Here is a 19,434-nt window from a genome sequence, read left to right as displayed (position 1 = left end):
TATTAAAATATAAATTTCAAAATTTAATAAAAAACACTTAACCAACCAGACTTGCACATGTGAGGGTTTACATCATCATCCCTATAATTTTAATTTTGATAGTCATTGAGTGATGAAAGTACAGTAAAAAAATATTTTTTAAAATATTTTTTATTTAAAAATATATTTAAATAAATTTTTTAATTTTTATTTTTGAAATTAGTATAAAAAATTTTAAAAAAAATTAAATAAATTAATTTGAAATAAAAATTAAATTTTTTAAAAAAGTTCAATTTAAATGACAAACAGGCACTAAACAAGGAGAGCAATTTTAATAATAATAAAAAAGACAAAAGGACAGAGAGAGAAAGAGTCTTTGTTTCAAACCTACTTGCCTCCTTGGCATGGTAGATTTTGTGCACCTTTTTCCACGAGCTGTTTTTACCTGTTATTTTAATTGGTCTGTTAACAAAATCATTTCCAGGGGAAGTAATTTAAAACTTAGTGTTTGCGGTTATAAAAAAATCAATTAGTTGGTCTCTAATCTCTATGGTTTAAAAAATAACAAATGTGCCTGTTCATTTTTTTCTCACAACAGTCAAAATACCACGTCATGGAAGTAAACTTAACAATTAAAAAAAAAAAAAAAAAACCTACAAGAGAATTGGTTTTATTATATCTTTCTTTGTAAAAATATTATTTATTTAAATAGTATTTTTTATATTTTTTATCAATATTTTCTTTAAAAATTATATTATTTAATATTAAATTTATTTTTTATTAAGTTATTTTATTTTCATTGACATGGATAATAAATTAGCATAATTTAAAAAAAATTAATTAATTAATTTTTTTTTTAATTTTACCATTTAATATTAAATTGATTGAAAATTAGATTTTATAATTTTTTTTACTTTTGATTATCTCCACAGAGCCAGCGAAAACAAATAAACCAAAAAGAAAGTAGGAGTTTAACTCTGATGACTATAGTTCGTGAAAAAATTATCCAAACTCCAACCATGTTAGAAAGGTTATTCACGTAGGTGGTCACTGAATCAGTTGGCAGATGGACTGGAAAGAAGGAAGGATGTGGAAGAAGGTATAAATTCCATTTTCCAGGCCTATATGGCTCAAGTTCACGGAAGCACGAATAATCAGTCCACTCCAGACAAGCACGCAACAGGGTTTTGCATGCTCTCAGAGCTGAACGCGTGACATTTTTACAAGGCTTCATAGTTACACACAACTATCTAAACAGTGAGGACTTTCAAAAGCAAGTACCTCACAAAATTAACTAATTATACAGGTTTCCAAACCGTAAGCACCTCTTCAAACATTTCTACCATCAATTCCTTGTCGGCGTGCCTGAAAAACTTACTGATTTCATCTCTAACATCATATATTTTTCCAAAGTCAAACAAGTAAGCCAAGCATCCTTTCTTCAGCTTGTTCAACTGGTAAAGCCAAGCCTCTTGCATCCTCTCAAGGACATTCATGGTATTGATGTCTTCCAAGAGGCTTTCCTCGCAAGCATCCTTGAGGGCTGCAATGTCATATTTGTTCGCTGCCCCCAGCAGTGATACACGGTGCTTCCAAAAATCCTCTTGCTTGATGGTTCCATACAAGTAACTCAAGAGAGTCATGCAAGATTCCAGTGTCATATCTTCTATGTCGATTGTGGAGGACTCCTTTTCCTTGAGGCCTTGGTCGAACATGCTCTTGAAAACAGGCGAACTTGCAGAAAGAATTGCCTTGTGTGCACTCAAGGTGCCATCAGCAGTATGAATGGTAACGTCAGCATGGATGGCCTCATCCAGCATGCGAGAGAGACAGCGAAGTGTGCCTTGAGTTGAAACAGATGGCATCATTCCATCACCTGGCCATATGGAACTCGCTTCCCCACCCTGAGTTGTTGACAGGAAAAAAATTGGATTTTTAAACCTTGAGTAGAGGAAAAATGACGGCAGTTCAACAACAACCAGACAAATACGAAATATTCACATTCCCATCTTATGTGCTGTGAAATGTATTTTCATCTAAAGATTCATCTCAGATTGTGCCAGTTGAAGAGGAAATGAATCATGACTATTGTCCACCAAAGTTCGGCTTTGGGCTCAAAATGAAAAATCAAACCATCCACCATTATTAGTTATAAACTAAAAGCATCATTCAGCAATTAACACCATGGCTTCTCCAAGAGAAACATAGTCTAAAAGGTGCTCACATTCAGAGGGCAGACTTTGAGGTCTAGAAACTCAACATCAATGATGAGGCGACCATGAAAGGAAGAATCAACAGGCCAGACAAAGTCCTCACTTGTCCGGAGCGATCTCTCATGAACTGCAGCATGAAACAATTCAGTGTCACAGGAATCCTTTTATAATAACCATTACACTCATTTCAACAACTAGGTGCTTTCCAAGAACAATAAACATTTACTAATCTGCCAGAATTTACTTTCACAATATTGCTCAGAGAAGGAGCAACAAACTCATTTATTACAGGACAGTTTTCTTCAGATTCAGAAAGCACCAAAAATCTACCTGACATAATCTCTAACAAACCCGCATTCCATGTTGTTAAAGAAATTGGAATCCAAACCACATAAATTGTTATGTTAACAAGCACTATACGGTGATGAGCTCACAGTCATCGCTTTCTAATTCTGATTTCAATTTTGATAGTGTTCAGTTAGACCTCCCTTGATGAGATGGTTGGGACTGGGACAGATAAGTTTATCATTACCCGCGTCACTAGATCAGTGAGGAGATTCCTACTTCCTCAGTATATAGCGACTGGAACATACAAGCATGACTTCTGGTAACGAACTCATGGTGCTAAAACTAATAATAATTAGAGGAAAAAATCAAATAGCCAATACTTGTGCGATTTCTAATGATAAAGGCAGAAAGTAAGCACCAAGAGGAAAAGCAGAAAGAAAGAAACACCAGACTACTCGACGAAAAGAACAGCTTGCATCCTTGTTTGGAAAAAGCAAAACTTTATAAAGCAAGCATGGACCCAACTGAAACAACAAGACCTACCTTGAATACACTTCGCAGAAAAGAAAGCCCCGGCAAAAGGCCTCCTTTGCTAAGGAATCAAAGCCATTTAAAAAAAAATAAAAAAAATGCAAACAGTTCCGTATTCTGGATACCGATTTTACATATCTCTGGTGCGCTCTAGATAACCCAAGAGATGCCCATGTTTTTCTTTGATAACATCTTTAAGCTTGCACGGTTACACAGACTCCATTGAAATCCCGTATACAAACATGTAATAAAATAAAGAAAAGAAAAGGATAGACAGAGAGAACGATGGAAGCATGCCTGGAGAGATATAAGGCCTGCGATTATTAGCACCAGCATTTGAGACACGAAGAACAAATCTAGCGATAGGAGGCTGTTCTTTGGAAGCTCGAGACGGCTCTGGAAATAAACGAATGTACAAGTACCGATTCTTCTCTATAGACAGGTGCCTAACAAAACAAGAACAAATAAATCGACTAAAACCATAAAATCTGTGTTTGTAGATACTATAAACTACTAAACTTACCAGTTCCAGATTCCGACCTTGAAAGGATCGGATTTTTTGTAAGAGAAAGATCCAAAGTTCTCGATCCTCCACTGGGCTAGTCGGGAGATGGTATCTACCTTTGAATCTGCCATTTCACTCTTTATCGTTCTTCCGTTGTCTGTGGAGAGCTGGAAGGAAGGGGAAATTCTGATTTGAAAGCGAGACATTAGACTGGACGAGTAGTAGACTTGTGGTTTAATTTAAGCCCTTTTAAAAACATTTTAGAAACATTTGGTACCATTCAGGGGCGTCTGTCCAAGTGTATAAAGTGGTATTTGTTTACGAAATTACTAAAAAGCTCCTCGTCCTCGTCCTCGTCCTCGTCACCACTCCTTACCCCGCGAACCACCCATCAAAAACCACCACTCCCAATCTCATATAGTAACGACAACAAAAATCTAATTTTGAAACATTATATATGATAGTGTTTTAAAATTTGATAATTATATGCTTACATCAATATTTTATTTTTCATAACTCAAATAAGTTGATGATTAGTGTTGAAAAACATAACACCTGCAGAATAACTTTTTTATGAGATTTAAAAATCATTGAATGATAAGGTAAATAACTTTTAAGAGGATTATTATTATAAATAAGAGTATGAGTTATAAGTTCTAAAATTAAGAGTGTTAATTCTTGTTCTGGTATGATAAACGCTATTGGATTTAAAAGTATTATTGCCTAGAGAATATAAATTGCAAATCATTTATCTAAGTGATTCAGAGGGTATTTATAGCCCTTGAACCTTTTTTTTTTTGCTGGAGTGGAGTGTCTAAAAAGTCTTTTACTCCTAGCGTTATTAATGAGATACAAATATTTTTTATGAAATATTAATAAGAAACAAATATCCCTTACACAATATTAATAAGATGAAAATATTATAGACTCTTACATTAACATTTTATATTAGAAGTCACTAGAGTAAACAGACAAAGTCTTATAACCCAACATATGGTTTGCAATGATCTCCAGGCCTTTAGCTCTTTATGCTAGGCACATTGTCAAGCCCATAGTTAATGGATATGGGAGCGAATCAAACTCATGCCCAAAGTTAATGGGTCAAAAGGGTTATCGAACCCATGCTCATTTTTACTCGGCAGGTAGATGAACACAATAACTTTAGATATGACAGCTAATTAGACCCGTATTCACCTGTGCTTAGTATATAGCATAACTCATGGATACTGGGTTCGACAGCTCATCAAACTCGTATATGCTCAGGTTCGGTATATAGCTGGATTGAGGGACATTAGGTATAGTAGTCTGTCGGATCCATAACCACTCGGACTCAAGGATGTTGGGTGTAACAGCTTGCTAAACATTTGTTCGCTTAAGTTCAGTGCGAATTGGACCTAAGAACGTTGGTCCAATTAACCTTTTTTAACGATAATAAAGTAATGCTATTTTAGATTGACACGAGTTAATCAACCGAATCTATACCGTAGATCATGGTCTTGATTGAGTATAGTAAATTTGCTTTTTGGAACTCGTTCTTGATCTAATTAAATAATTATAAAAATAAATACTTGCAGCAAAATTATCAAGGAGGAATGCATTTTTTATCAAAATCATATCTTATGATTAATGTATTTTTTTATTTTGCTAACAAAATTGCTTTTTATCATCAACACCATTCATTTAATAGAAAGCAACTTTTTTTCCAGGAAAAAAACTCAAAAAAACCAAGATGATTTAAAAAGAAAAGAAAATGAAATAGCATATTTTTAAGAAAAAAACAGTCAAAAAAATATTTTTACTTTTTACCACTTTTCTCTAAAAGCATTATTTTGCAAGCAAAGACTCGTTACACGAAAATAAACTTCAATTAAAAATTTAAAATATTATAAATCCATCATCTATCTGCAGCTATATGAAAAAAAATAAGAATAAAATTTTTAATTTTTTGAAAAAACACATAAAAAATCTAAATTAAAATATCAAAGAGACAAATATTTTATTTTTATTCGACATTAATTAATAAAATATTTTTAATATTCTGCATAACATACTAGTACATAACTATCCATAAATCATTTGATATTATCATTATAAAAAAGTCTCAATATTCTTAAAAATAATACCATAATTTTTTTAATCATAATTTAATCTTATTTTATAAAATCAAGCATTAACATAATTTTAAAAATGTTTTTTTACATCCCAAAACCCGACGGACAACTAATCAAAATAAATCACCAGAGCCGTTTCTCAATCAACGGAATGTGGAGAGATAAAAGTGAAAAAAAGAGTTAAAAGAGGACTAAAAAGAGGGAGCACACGGTCGCAATTCAGTGTTTCATGAGTGGGCGTGCAGTGTTTCTCCCCTTCTCTCCTACCTTTATTCTCTTGCCAAGTATGTCAACATACTGTCCTATGTTTTTAACGTTTTTTTTTTAAAAAAAAAAAATCTAAATGATCGACAGGCCGTACCAACCCTTGATTCTTTGCCAGTTTCGTGGAAGGGCAAAAGGGGCATTCCAATTTGATTTTGATCTGCTCTTCTCTTGCTCGCTCGGACACCCTCTTCCATCGTCGCCTGGTTTGATTTTGCCGAATCATCTGAATTAAATTTGTTCCGGCTACTGCTATATTCCTTTCCTCTCCACGCTGCGGTACCGGTTTTTTTAAGGGAAACATACATTATTTCCAGATCATTTATAAACAAACCATCCTGATCATCGTGCCAAGATTCATTTCCTTCGTTTTGTTTTAAACGATGAAGTTTGAAAGGGATGATTTGAGATTGCAATTATTAATTTTAGGAGTGGTTTTGAAATTACGTTTGTTTTTTAAACATTAAATTTTTTTATTTAAAAATAATTTTTTAATTTATTTTAATAGTTTTGATTATTTAAAACATTATTTTAATATATTTATAAATAAAAATTATTTTTAAAAATAATTACCACAACGTTTCAAAAAAAAATTCTAATTATCATATTAACATCATTAAAAATTTTTAAAAAGTATGATGTGATGTTTGTAGGACAAATAGGAATTTGAAAATATATTTTTATTTGCGTAACCAAACATGCACTGATTAGTTGTTTATTTATATTCACTTTTTCACGACGCTTTCTTTTCTCTCCAGAACGTATCAGAGTCACTCCCCTTCTCTCCACAGTGCCGAGATCTTGGTCCTTAAAAAACGTATGGGGTATAATGATATCATGTACAATCTAAAAAGATTGGCTGAATGGTTAACGTAGCTATATACTTTGATTTCTAATGAGATGCATGCCCGCGTGCTGCCGTAAATTTATAAAATAAATATATTTGATAGTGTTGTAATTATGAACCAGTACTAGATAAATAATAAAAATTAAAGGTATGCTAAAGCTAATATTTCATGACGGTAAAAAAAGTTGTACTGGTGATAAAAAAACTTAGAGACTTAACAAAATGATTTGTATTAATTTACTATGTTTTTAGAGAAAAGATATAGTGTTTTTGCCACATGATTTAACTTTTTTGTTAATAAAAAGCAACAAAAATTCTCTTGGAAGGAAAAAAAAAAAAAACCCATGAGAAAAAATGTTGCAGCAATTGACAATGTTTTGCAAAGAAAACTACGGTGCTTTTTTCCAATGAAATAAAATAAAAAACCATTTAATTAGAGAAATACTGTAGCAGTCCATAGTGTTGTATAAAAAAAACTATAACGATTTCCCCAAATGATTTAACTTTATTGTAATTATAATTTTCAACCAACTTAATATTCAAAAAAAATTGACAAAGATAATTTTAGAAAAAATCATAAAAAAATCAAATGAGAAAACACCGCAACAATTCATGGTGTTTTAAAGAAAAAAAATTATAAAACTAAATTCTTAACCAGCTCAATATTAAAAAAAATCAAATTGTCAGAGACAATTTTAGAAGAAAAGAAAACACCAAAAAAAAGGAAAAAAATCATGTTAGAAACACTATAGCAATTCACAGTGTTTTGTGATGAAAACTACAATACTTCCCCACATAATTTAGCCTTATTTGTAATGATTTGTAATTGTAGTTCTCAACAATGTTTTGTGACGAAAGCTATAGTGCTTTCTCTACATATTAAACTTTGTTACAAAGTTAAATTCTAACCAACTCAATATTAAAAAAAAATCAATGTGAGAAAAAACTGTATCAATCCATAGTGTTTTGCGAGGAAAAACTTGTATTTACTTGTAATTGCAATTCTTAACCAGCTTAATATTTAAAAAATAAAATTAATAAAGATAATTTTAGAGAAAAACATAACAAGACAAAAAAAAAATCACATGGGAAAAAAATACTCTAGCAAGCCACAATAATTTGTGAGGAAAGTTACAGTGCTTTCTCACATATTATAACTGTATTTTTTAACCAGCTTGATATTAAAAATAAAATAAAAAAGATAATTTCGAAGAAAATCATAAAAAACCATGCAGAGAAACACTGTAGCAATCAATAATATTTTAAAGAAAAAAATCACAAAACTAAATTCTTAATCTGCTCAATATAAAAAAAAATCGACAAATATAATTTTAAAAAATAAAAAAAACTATATGGAAAAATACCGTAACAATTCATAGTATTTTAAAGAAAAAAATTACAAAGCAAAAGTTTTAACCAGCTCAATATTTAAAAAGTAAAATCAACAAAGATAATTTTGGGAAAAAGGTAAATTAAAAAAAAAAAAAAGAGGAAAGTTGAAAAAAAAAGGAAAGTAATTTTGAAAAAAAGGAAAAAAATGAAAAGGTGCAGAAAAAAAAAAAAAAAAAAAGGAATGCACTGTGGATTATTGTTGTAATCCACAATGTATTTGGATGTGGAAAAACAGTGACTTCAAAAAATAAAATTGATAAATATAATTTTTAAAAAATAAAAAAAATAAAATAGAGAAACTATATGGGAAAATATCTTAACAATCCACATTGTTTTTTTTTTTAAAAAAAAATTACAAAGTGAAATTTTTTAACCAACTCAATATTTAAAAAGTAAAATTAACAAAGATAGTTTTGGAAAAAAAAATGAAAAATTGAAAAAAAAAAAAAAAATTACAAAAAAATATATATACGGTCTGGGTGTGGGGAAATAATGATTTCCCCGCACCATTTAGTTGTATAATATAATCTACATACTTTTTTATATCTACAAAAAAATTATTTCTTTGTGTATGTGTAAGGAGTGCATTATAGATAGTTATTGAAAAACGGTTAAAATTATATTTATTATTTAAAAAAATAATTGATATATATATATATATATTTTTTATTATTTAAATATATTAATATAAAAATAATTTTTAGCTTATCTCGGTATGTATTTTCTAACAAAGTTTTTCATATATCAAGATTAAGTTCGCTAAACAAAATCTCGGGCAATTGTCTACATTCAAACTAGTGTATCCACGGTAACAATAAAAAAAAAAAAAAAAAAAAATTCAGCCAGTCTTTTCTTAAACTAGAATTCGAGATGATCGTAGAAAAAAGAGGGGTCAACGTGACAAGGTCTGTAATTACTTAAAGTTGTAGCAGTCACAATGCCTTCAAGTTGTAGATTGTTCAATATTATTATTTATTGTATCACGATATTATACCTTATCATCCAGTAACATATGATCAATTATCTATTATAAAACCAATTTAAAAATGATTAGAAATCAACTAGGTGTTAATTTGCACCATGTCACGGGGCTATATTATATTTTTATTAGAATAAAAAAAAACCCAACGAACTATAGGTTGTCCAACCACTACGGACACATTCCACCTCCAAAGAAAAAAGACACCAGTATTTTTTTTTTAATATTTGTTAAATATAAAAATATTCATTAACTATTAAATAATAACAAAAAAAATTTATTTATAAAAATTAAAAAGAATCCTTTAAATCAGTTTAATTTTTCTAGCTTTCAAAAATTTTTTTGTCGATAGATGTTACGAGTTATTATTATTTTGACTCTTGTTTTTTTTTTTCTCGACATGATCGAATATTAAATTGTTTCTTATATAATCTAATAATTATAAAAATAATTTTTATAAAAATACAAAAAAAGTCCTTTAAGGCTAATTTTATTTTATTGATTCTAAGGGTATTTTAGTTATTTGCTGTGTTATTAAAATGCAAAAAATAATAATTATTATTTATCTATAATAAATTTATAATAAGTAATAATTATTGTTAAAAGATTTAAATACCTCTAATATTTCAGTTTTAAGTTTTCTAATAATAATAACAAAAGCGTAAAAACACCATTACAGTGAATAAGGTTTATCTCACAAGCTACAATGAAAATTCCTGATGTTCTAACTCCTTTTTTTTAGTATATTTATTTTAATGTATTACATTCGAAAACTCTTAATTTTATCTTATTATTTAGTATTTTTGAAGGCAATCAGTGATAATACGAATTTTTTAAAAGTGTGTTTGAAAGTGTAATTATAGTTATTTTTTAAAATATTTTTTATTTAAAAATATATTAAAATAATATTTTTTTTATTTTTAAAAAATTTATTTTTAACATCAATACATAAAAATATTTAATAATATTAAAAAAATATTAATTTAAAATAAAAAAAATAATTTTAAAATATATAAACACATGCCTAACCAACTATAACAATTACCCGTGACCGTTTAGGGTCCCTGAAAATCCCAACATAGCGTCACACGCCCTCTCTCTCCCTCAACGAAGCCCAATTCAAAATACAAAACCATCCAGATTCCAGCCCAAACCAGCTTTATCATTATAATAGTTTGCCCCCCAACGATAACAGTTGATCGGGCTGTCAATCAGGGTATTCTCGTCAAACCACCCCTTCCAGTCTTCCTTCTCGACACACGTGCAACCATAATCAATCATCCTCACCATCCCGATCCGATCCTCTTACTCCACCTCCCCTTTCAAAACCAGTGAGAAATTAAAACAAAGGAATAACAGAAAACAAGCACAGAGCTCCATCTAATCCAAGGATCAGCATAATTCATCCTCGTCGCGAAATAAGGAAACAAAATAAGAAGGATGTCTTCGACTTTCAGCGGCGATGAGACTGCTCCTTTCTTCGGCTTCCTCGGGGCCGCTGCTGCCCTCGTCTTCTCATGTAAGCAAAATAATTCTAAATCCTTTTATTTAGATAATCCTGTTTCATTACTGATTAATGGTTAATTGGTAGCAGCGCTTTTATTTATTTATCTCATCATTTCGTGGAAATTATCATTAGTTAAAAAGTGGTTGTTTTACAGGCATGGGTGCTGCCTACGGGACAGCAAAGAGTGGCGTGGGTGTGGCTTCAATGGGAGTCATGAGACCCGAACTCGTTATGAAGTCAATTGTCCCAGTTGTCATGGCTGGAGTGTTGGGAATTTATGGGTTAATTATAGCTGTTATTATTAGTACTGGAATCAATCCAAAGGCTAAATCTTATTATCTTTTCGATGGATACGCACACTTGTCTTCTGGTCTTGCTTGCGGGCTTGCTGGTTTATCTGCTGGAATGGCTATTGGTATTGTTGGCGATGCTGGTGTCCGGTAAACCTTTTCGACTCCGCTTTCTTTTTTGTTTGTGTGTTTGTTTACTGAGATTTATGATTCATAAGCTTTTTATTTGACTTCAATTTAATCCAGTTAGTGGTTTTAGTAGGGATTTACTGGACTTGCGTTTGAATTTCACATATGGATAAGCATCCCTGTGAACCATCATGGAACTAGTTTGTTGAAAGATAAGTTTATTGTAGATTTTGTTCCATGGAGAAATAACTCAGCTTGTAAAGTCATTTTCCGAAGAAGTCTAATTCCACATGTAGTCGAGGCTAGATATATTTCCCCTCTTTAGGAAGGAGCCAGTGCAGGTAAATGTGATAGGCACACCCTTTTTTCTTGAAGAGGATTGGTTTTGTTCCATGCTTTGGTTAATTTATTATAATCACTCTGGAATCTGGCTGGATTTTTTTTTTGGATCTTGTCAAAGAAATAAGCTTTATATGGTGGCTTGCTGCCATTAGCTTATTTGTTAAGTTCTTTTATTTTTTTGTTATCTACATAACTATATGATTAGATGGATAATGTCACAGTAGCCATGAATTGGCTGTTTCTGTTTTGTCTTTTGGTTTATGAGATGTAGCTTTGTTGGACATAATATTTTAGTTTATAGATGTGTTTAAATAATAAACTTGTTACCTGTTGGGTCCACCTGCATTTCAAAATATATCCCAAGTTTCAGGTCATTGGATGTCATACATGGGAATTTCATTTTGTATAACGGAGATTTTATTGCTCCGCTTGTAATCTTTAATTTTTTTCTTTTTTCCTGGGTTAAAATTTTGGGGTTCTTTTATATTTTTCAAGCTTGGGTGCATGTTTTCCAAGGATATATTGCAGTTGCTGTTCTTTTTCCTCCATAGGTTTTATTGTGGAAATATACAGTTAATTTAAGTTATATGCACCCGCAAAGTGAGATGATAATTTTGTTCGTCTCTGTTTTTTCCATTAAAAAACAATTTCAGAGCTAATGCACAGCAGCCGAAGCTGTTCGTGGGCATGATTCTCATTCTCATCTTTGCTGAAGCACTTGCTCTCTATGGTCTCATTGTGGGGATCATTCTATCATCCCGGGCTGGTCAGTCTCGTGCAGAATGAAGAGTGCCAAAGCTTATGGTTTCTTGATGTTCTTTATCATGATTTAGAATGGGAACTGAGACTATGTTTACATTGTTCGATTCAATTTGCTATAATTGCCAAACTCTTGTATACGTGGGATTCTCAGCATCCCTGTAATATTACTATATGATAAACCTCCCTTGCGCTCAATTTATGAGTTCAAAACAAAATTCCATTGCTGATGCCTTTAGAACGATCCTGTTAATAAAGCAAGGTTGCTTTTCTAACACATCATGCTTATTCAAATTTTATTTTCCCTGTGAATGAGCATGCATAGGATTTCAACTTATCAAAAGAACATATGAACTTATTCAAATTGATGACTGGCATGATGCTGATTATAATCCAGTGGCCGTGAACCATAGACCATTTCTGCCGGTAAAAAGAGGAGGAAAAAAAACCCAGTAGATCCGTCCTTTAGAAATGCAGGCAGATGTCATGGGTTCATTTGATGTGTTCACCTTCTATTTGCTTTTATTTGAGTCTAGATCATATCCACATACTGGGTTTTGACATGACCAGATGGATGGTTCAAGCATTATGACGGGTGACCGGAATTATATTTTTGCAATTTGGCCACTTGTCTTGTGAGGACTGACCTGCTTAATTAAAGCCTTAAAATTTACTCAGATGATGATGGACGATTCCAATTGATTGGCCAAAAAGGTATCATTCCATCCGAGTGTCGCCGGTCAGAATCAATAAACCCCACAGGCCACAGAAGACTTGACCGGAATTGCCCACAAGGACAGGCGCATAAGCATAAACAGACAGGGATAAAGAAGAGGGAGATGGCAGTAGCATCGGCAACAAAAGCAGAAGCAAGTGGAGGAACCCAAGAATGTGGGGAACGAGAACCAACGCAGGTTTGAAACCGAAGACAAGGAAGCATACACAAGAGTATGTCCTCGTATATGATAGGAAAGTGATCGACATTTTGCATTCCTATGTGCCACGTTCCAAGAGGGGATTGGGCATGGCTTCAATCATGCCAAGTCCACTCCATGTTTATCATCCCCACTTGCTCTTAAGTCAATCACCCCCCCATGTTCTTACCATCCCTTTCTGGGCCTTCTTTTTTCTGCAGTCTTTCATACTTAATGTTTTCCCCCCTCTTATTGCCTTGGGTGTTTTTAATTGATAAATGCAGGAAAACATGGATAATTAGGGTGTCTTTGGGATAAAGGTACTGGTGAGTAGTGTTTTTTTTTTTTTTTTTTTGGATCCATACAAAAAGCAAGAAAAAACAAGAATTTTTAGTGGTAGTTTTTGTGCATTAAAAAAACGTGGTCAGTTGCAGTTTTTTTTTTTCACTCACAAAAGGCAAGAAAAACTTACTTTTATGTAATTTTTTTTATATTAAATTGGTTGTACATTAAAAAAAAAATTTAACTACACACTTTACCGTAACTCTACCCCAAACACCCACTGAGATAGATTAACTGCTGCGTGCCCTCTGAATTGAAGGCATGTCAATTTCTGCGATTTTCAATCCATTTCGACAAGGATTCAACTTCGCCGTTTTTATTGACAACTGATTTGCGTCATGCTGGCCTGATTTGCTACAATGTTATGAGAACCAAAATTTTTTGTTTTTTTTTTTAAAAAAAAAAAAGCTTCGTTGTTTTGTGGAGGCATCCAACCGATGCTGCTTTGTTTCTTGGCAGGACACTCAACGGAACCCATCTGGGAATCCTCGTGTACTCTGAAGATCTCAAACCTAGCATGTAGCCTGGAGCAACTTTTTTTCATCTTTTTTAGAATTTTGAAGAGCAATTAACGTAATCACATAAATTATGAATAGCAAAAGCATTGGAATTTTGGGACACACCGGATTTATTTTGTACCTGTTTAGGGTCCAATCAATGGTTTGGGAAATGCATACCAAGAACGTCATGAGCAGCCACTGCAGCACAGGAGCTGGCTGCTTCACTTGTCGTTTTCATTGATGAGGAAATTAAAAAAATCCTTCAAGCCATCTGGGCTCCTGGACAAGGCGATTGGCATCAGCTATAATTACGATAGTTGATGAATCTTTGCAAACTTTCCTAAAGAGGAATTACAGCAACCCATTTGTTTTTCTTGATACGCTCGCGTCCCATTTCCCCACACTTTTCACCATTTCCCCCCTTGTTAAGAAGCTGAGAATTTAATTGTCAAATGTTCGTCCGCTGCATCTGATCAGGAATCCGTGATGAAAGCAAATAACAACAGCTGGTACACAACGCGACGCGACATTTCATCTGATAAATACAAATTTAGTTCAACGAACACAAGGCAAAAAACAATATAATTCACCATATGAGACAACATACTTCTTCGGTATAACTACATATTTACAAATGATAAGGATCCAGATTCTAGCCGGTACATAATAATCCATCTTTTCCACGGGCAGGTTCAAAACTGATGTTTCCACCTATACAGCACACAAGGTCAGATGTTTGAAAAAACAGTCCAAACATGAAAACTAGGAAAGAACTCGGTAACTTTAATGCTCCATACATTAGGCTAACAGCAACACATCGAAACTAGACCATACCTCTTCAAATGGAACAAATGCGAAAGGAACTAGACCCCTCTGGTGTGATATCCGTGAAATCACATTCTCTTGCAACTCAACTGATCCAAGAATGTCCTCCCCCGGCTCAATTATCCCATCACTGTTCACTTTACTTGTAGAAAGTGAGAGTAAATCCATCCTATTGTTGGCCCCTAAAGTTGTCCCCCTCAACCTGCAACAAAGTAATAAACAGAATGGCATAAAATAGAGGAAGGAGCTCCCCCAATTTGTTACATAAATTGACTCTTGAACAATTTCATTTGCTGTGATATTCATTTTGGTCCATGTACACCAGGTCCGCATAAATTTCCGCTTTTCATATAGCATGACATGAAGTTGAACTTATTTGTCAGTGGCTGTACCCACACATCACCCACCATCTGCGAGCATCCTTAAAGTCTAAGATATCAAAATCCAAGGAGGAAAAAAAAGCTATTCTATCACCCATAAGCCATATAGAACCCACGCAAGAACATATGCTTCTCTTTTCCATTCATTAAATGAGCACAAAATGTGAATGTATAACATATCAAGGCTAGAGTGTCCAGTACCTCAAGCAGGCTCTCCACATGGTGGGACACAAGCCAGGGTACATGAAAGTGGCTTCAACCTGCAAGGAACCAGGTTCTTTATGAGAAGGGATGTCATTGCAGATTGTATATCTATGTAAAATCTGAGAGTAATGAAAACTAAAAACACAAACAGAATATGACAGGGACAAAATTGTTTGCAATCTCAGAAAGGACCTTACCTTGTCATCTGTCAATGTGTAGCGGCCACTGAAAACACCATCTGTTTTAGAAGCACGAAAACTCATGCATTTCACAACTTCCTTTACTGTTTGACCAGAAGTCTTGACAATAAAAAATAACAGTCAAAATGATTATTATCAGACACAGAAAAGCAATAGGCCCACATGATATATGCACGGTGCACTTAAATTAATTGCAGGATTGCTACCTTGTAAAGGAACCTGCCAGAAGGAAAAAATCTCATGTAACGGTAATAGCAAACCTACAAAAGGAGAGCAAAAAAGTTAAAACAGCAGTGATTAAGAGAAGAAGGAAAAAAAATGTGCACAAGTATCTTTCATTTCCCTTTTCAAAGTATTCCTCTCAGCACCACTGCTTAAATCTTTTCCATGCAGTTATACATGCAACCAAGTTTCATGAATTGGAATTGTAATCATACAATGAATCAAATCAACTAGAAGTGTCTTATCCAAACATGACACAAGCATACCAAGTGAACTGGATTGGTGACGGTCCACTCTCGCACACCTGCGCGAATATAGGTATTCCTACTGACATAGAGACCTGACATGTAAAAGAAAATTGCATTTGAAGGTTATTTTGCAAGCCCCCAAAGTAAAGAGGTTGAGATAAAAACAGAAGTTTGGATAAGTTTTTCCTTTTCAAAATAAGAATTTCTCAACTTCTCATCATACACGAAATCCATCTTTTTTTAACCTTGTCCAAAAAAGTTCATCGAGTAAAGTATGAATTGTATCACTAGTGAACTTTCAAATTTTGCAGAAACTAAAATAAGATGCATGTTATTCTAAAAGTTGGAACAAGAAAGCACAATCAACTCGTACCATCAATACGGATCCTTGGCCTCAAAAGCCACATTTTCCTCCACGAGCTCTCATACTTTGATTGCAAAATTTTATAGTTCTCAACCATTCCAGACAGCTACAACAGGATGAAGGAGAAGAACACATTTAAGCTTGGATACAACAACATGAGAGATTCAAAATAAATTTTATAAATGTCTAACTTACCTGCCAAGCCTTTAGGCAAGCATTGCGCCAAAATATGGGGTTACGAAGAGTGTATCTCCATTTTCGACAAACACAAGCAGCCCTTCCCAAATCATATGGAGCCATTCGTGAAAATACCTGTGCAAGAAAATAAATTTGTCTCAGTTACAGCATCCCCTAATTTAAAATGCATGCAAACACAAGTGCTTCTTGATATTGGCGTTAGCTAGGACGGTGAATGAATGGAAATTAGACCAGGTAATAGTTCCTCGATCATGTTTCATTTTCAAGAAGAACTTAATCATCACCTCTAAATGCTGTGAGCCATGGCAGATTATCAAATTCTACCAAGTACCATGTCCAATACTATTCATTGAAGTCACACTGAGCATACCTGTCAATCAAGCAAATAAACCCGATGCAAACATGATTTAAAACGCACACCAACCAAATCCAAATCGTTTTGGATGGCAAAGATGGGACGAAGCTACGGATGTTATCTCTTTATTAAACACATGTAATCCAGAAGAAAACTTGTCAAACATATTAATTGTTCATTTTTTATGCGCAATACCTCAAAGAGAAGCTCATCGGGCAAGCATCTGTGTATCAACGCTGGATCAACATTTACCCTTCTGCTAGCACTTCCGTATGGTGCAACAGGTCGAACATTAACCCCGTAGAGATCTGCAACACAAACCTTCAAAAGAATCCACACAAAACAGATTTAAAAAAAAAAAAACAATGGAAACGTTGGGAACTGGGCATTACCGAGCCACGGTCTCTTTGTAACCAGGTACTGCACAGTCTTCAACTGCAGAGCTGTCTCGAGCTCAGCAGGAATTTGTAATGCAAAATCTGCCAAAAGCCCAAAACACAAAACTTAATTGTATTCTAATTATCTAAAAGAATGGAATAAAATATTAATGACTTTCTTTTATTATTATTATTATTTTGCCTGATCAGAAGATGTAAACGAAGAATAATAATGTGGGACCTGAAACAGTAAAAGTCCACCCAGAGATTTAAACTTTTGATCTTTTCTTTCTCCTTCATACAAAATCCGATACTCGAATTACACAAACCAACTTACTTTTACAATTTCCATTACAATAGAACCATCGATTGGCGATCGGTCAAGTCATGAAACTGGAATGGAAAAATTGAAATTAAGAGATTACCTGAAGTCATGTGGATTGAGACATGGGGATGGCTCTTCTTCTTTTCTTGCTATGAATATGGATAGAGCCCCTTTTCCCTTTCTGTTCCTGGTTCTTTCTCGGACGACGAAGAAGAGAGAAAGAATAGTGGTAGGAAATGTTGTGGTGTGTTGCTATATAAAACAAGTTACCAAACGCTGACTGTGAGATCTTGTTCAAATTGACTCGTGGACCCCACGATTTTTACCATGATATTGGAACGGTACGATCTTCTTGCATGTTGTTTCGAATTTAAGCACATAATTATATATATATATATATATATATCTTTAACATTTGATATTTCGTGGGCGTTTGGTAATGAGGTTGCGTCTGCGTTTTAAACAAAACGTAGATGCAACCCGTTTAGTAAATATAAAAAGCAATTTATTATTCATGGGTCTCACATTGTTTTTGCGTTCAAAACATCGGGTAAAGAAAAGCAGACGAATCCTGCTTCCTGCGCACTTCATGCTAATTAATCCATTAGGTTCTTCTATTTGTTCAAAAAAAAACGAAAGACTACTCTTGTAAATATTTTTTTTATTACGGTTGAAAGGAACAGTGTAGCATCACGTGAACAGTGTAGCCAGCTACATTGTTCCGGTCCGACCAGTTCCGGCCGGACCGGTCTCAAGATCAAAATACATTAAACCATGTCCGACTCATAAAAATAAAAAATAAAAATTATGTTTTATTTTTTTATTTTTTAATTGTGTTTTATTCAAAAAACTAGTGTTCAACATTATTCAATGATACTATATAAATTAGACAAAGATCGCTTGATGATGTAACATTTGTAGAATTTAATCGCAATTTCAATTTTTTTCCTTATTATATTTTACCTGATATTGTTATGTGCTTAAAAAACAAAAAAAAAATTATAGTCCTTGTCAAATGTATTTCATACATAGTGGAATTGTAGATAATTTAATGGAATAATAAAAAATATTTTATATAGAATATTATTTATTTCATAATGTAATAACAATAGTTAAATCTACAATATTTAAATTAAAAACCATCAATATTAATAATAATTTTTTAAAATTATTTCATAAACTTAATTTCAAAATCATTACTAACCAAACACATTAAACTACTTTTTGCTCAACCTCAATTTTAACCACAGTTTTAACCAAACATCTATTTTTTCAAACTAACCTTAATTAAAAGTACTTTTTATAAAACAACTTTTTTCAAACCACAACCATAACAGCTACCGCAATACCAAACACACCCTTCATATATCATAAATCTCATCCATTTAATCTTTTTTTACCTAAATGGGTTAAATATACAGGGTTGTGCTGATTTTTTTTAGATATTGTAAATATTTATATAGTTAATTTTCATGTGTTGAGAGTAATTAAAATTAAAATTTAATAAATTAGCTAAAAATATGTAATAAATAATTCAGGCTTAATACATCAATTAAATTAATTAACTAAAATAAAAGAATTAATTGAAAAAAATATAGTAACAAATTAAATTTTAAACACAAAAAAAAACTATGTAATAAGTTTTGAACATTTAGCATCACGAATCCTTAAGTATCAATATTGTGCACGTGATAAAGCAATTAATATCACATGTTTCCTGAATTAAGTTTGTGAAATACAAGCACACATGGCGAAGTTGATCGTGGCAAATTTCTCAATATTTAGCAGACGACACGCATGGGTTCCTCGTGAAATAAATTTTTTTTAAAAAAGCTCCGGGATCT

General features: G+C 32.7%; 3 protein-coding genes across 7 annotated transcripts; 1 reads left to right on the top strand and 2 right to left on the bottom strand.

Annotated features, from left to right (window-relative positions):
- Positions 1 to 1,067: 1,067 nt before the first annotated feature.
- Positions 1,068 to 3,789, bottom strand: LOC118032501 (BTB/POZ domain-containing protein At1g21780). Its single transcript, XM_035037240.2, has 4 exons — positions 3,535 to 3,789; positions 3,309 to 3,457; positions 2,204 to 2,319; positions 1,068 to 1,883 (listed from the first exon to the last, which is right to left on the bottom strand). The coding sequence occupies exons 1-4, from the start codon at positions 3,720 to 3,722 to the stop codon at positions 1,278 to 1,280; spliced, it is 1,059 nt and encodes a 352-aa protein (XP_034893131.1). The 5' UTR covers positions 3,723 to 3,789; the 3' UTR covers positions 1,068 to 1,277.
- Positions 3,790 to 10,380: 6,591 nt separating this feature from the next.
- LOC118055924 (V-type proton ATPase 16 kDa proteolipid subunit) lies at positions 10,381 to 12,413 on the top strand. The gene is made up of 3 exons (XM_035067991.2): positions 10,381 to 10,628; positions 10,771 to 11,056; positions 12,031 to 12,413. The coding sequence occupies exons 1-3, from the start codon at positions 10,550 to 10,552 to the stop codon at positions 12,161 to 12,163; spliced, it is 498 nt and encodes a 165-aa protein (XP_034923882.1). The 5' UTR covers positions 10,381 to 10,549; the 3' UTR covers positions 12,164 to 12,413.
- Positions 12,414 to 13,792: 1,379 nt separating this feature from the next.
- LOC118041482 (F-box protein 7) lies at positions 13,793 to 17,849 on the bottom strand. 5 transcript variants are annotated; one of them, XR_012167908.1, is made up of 13 exons: positions 17,691 to 17,849; positions 17,281 to 17,367; positions 17,084 to 17,196; positions 16,531 to 16,647; positions 16,345 to 16,441; positions 15,990 to 16,063; positions 15,708 to 15,761; positions 15,499 to 15,600; positions 15,299 to 15,357; positions 14,727 to 14,919; positions 14,500 to 14,603; positions 14,254 to 14,361; positions 13,793 to 14,171 (listed from the first exon to the last, which is right to left on the bottom strand). XR_012167908.1 is itself a non-coding variant. In XM_035048860.2 (12 exons), the coding sequence occupies exons 1-12, from the start codon at positions 17,698 to 17,700 to the stop codon at positions 14,424 to 14,426; spliced, it is 1,014 nt and encodes a 337-aa protein (XP_034904751.1). In that variant the 5' UTR covers positions 17,701 to 17,849; the 3' UTR covers positions 13,793 to 14,423. The 5 variants fall into 5 exon arrangements, 4 of the variants coding, with proteins under 4 accessions (XP_034904751.1, XP_034904742.1, XP_034904735.1 ...); XM_035048860.2 differs by having other exon boundaries at positions 13,793 to 14,427; XM_035048851.2 differs by having other exon boundaries at positions 13,793 to 14,361.
- Between the last annotated feature and the right edge of the window lie 1,585 nt (positions 17,850 to 19,434).

This window comes from Populus alba, chromosome 14 (assembly GCF_005239225.2).
Source record: "Populus alba chromosome 14, ASM523922v2, whole genome shotgun sequence".
Taxonomy (NCBI): domain Eukaryota; kingdom Viridiplantae; phylum Streptophyta; class Magnoliopsida; order Malpighiales; family Salicaceae; genus Populus; species Populus alba.
This window is presented reverse-complemented; position numbering and strand designations above follow the sequence as displayed.

What these genes read in the sequence shown, in the direction of transcription:
- LOC118041482 (XM_035048844.2), bottom strand. An exon ending in CTTGCCTAAAGGCTTGGCAG is followed by an intron (nt 16,442 to 16,530) that starts GTAAGTTAGACA and finishes ATCCTGTTGTAG; the next exon opens with CTGTCTGGAATGGTTGAGAA. An exon ending in GCCAAGGATCCGTATTGATG is followed by an intron (nt 16,064 to 16,344) that starts GTACGAGTTGAT and finishes TTTACATGTCAG; the next exon opens with GTCTCTATGTCAGTAGGAAT.
- LOC118055924 (XM_035067991.2), top strand. Translation starts at nt 10,550, where the DNA reads ATGTCTTCGACTTTCAGCGGCGATGAGACTGCTCCTTTCTTCGGCTTC. An exon ending in TGCTGCCCTCGTCTTCTCAT is followed by an intron (nt 10,629 to 10,770) that starts GTAAGCAAAATA and finishes GTTGTTTTACAG; the next exon opens with GCATGGGTGCTGCCTACGGG. An exon ending in GTTGGCGATGCTGGTGTCCG is followed by an intron (nt 11,057 to 12,030) that starts GTAAACCTTTTC and finishes AAACAATTTCAG; the next exon opens with AGCTAATGCACAGCAGCCGA.
- LOC118032501 (XM_035037240.2), bottom strand. Translation starts at nt 3,722, where the DNA reads ATGTCTCGCTTTCAAATCAGAATTTCCCCTTCCTTCCAGCTCTCCACA. An exon ending in AAGGTCGGAATCTGGAACTG is followed by an intron (nt 3,458 to 3,534) that starts GTAAGTTTAGTA and finishes TTGTTTTGTTAG; the next exon opens with GCACCTGTCTATAGAGAAGA. An exon ending in CAGGCCTTATATCTCTCCAG is followed by an intron (nt 2,320 to 3,308) that starts GCATGCTTCCAT and finishes TTCATGCTGCAG; the next exon opens with TTCATGAGAGATCGCTCCGG.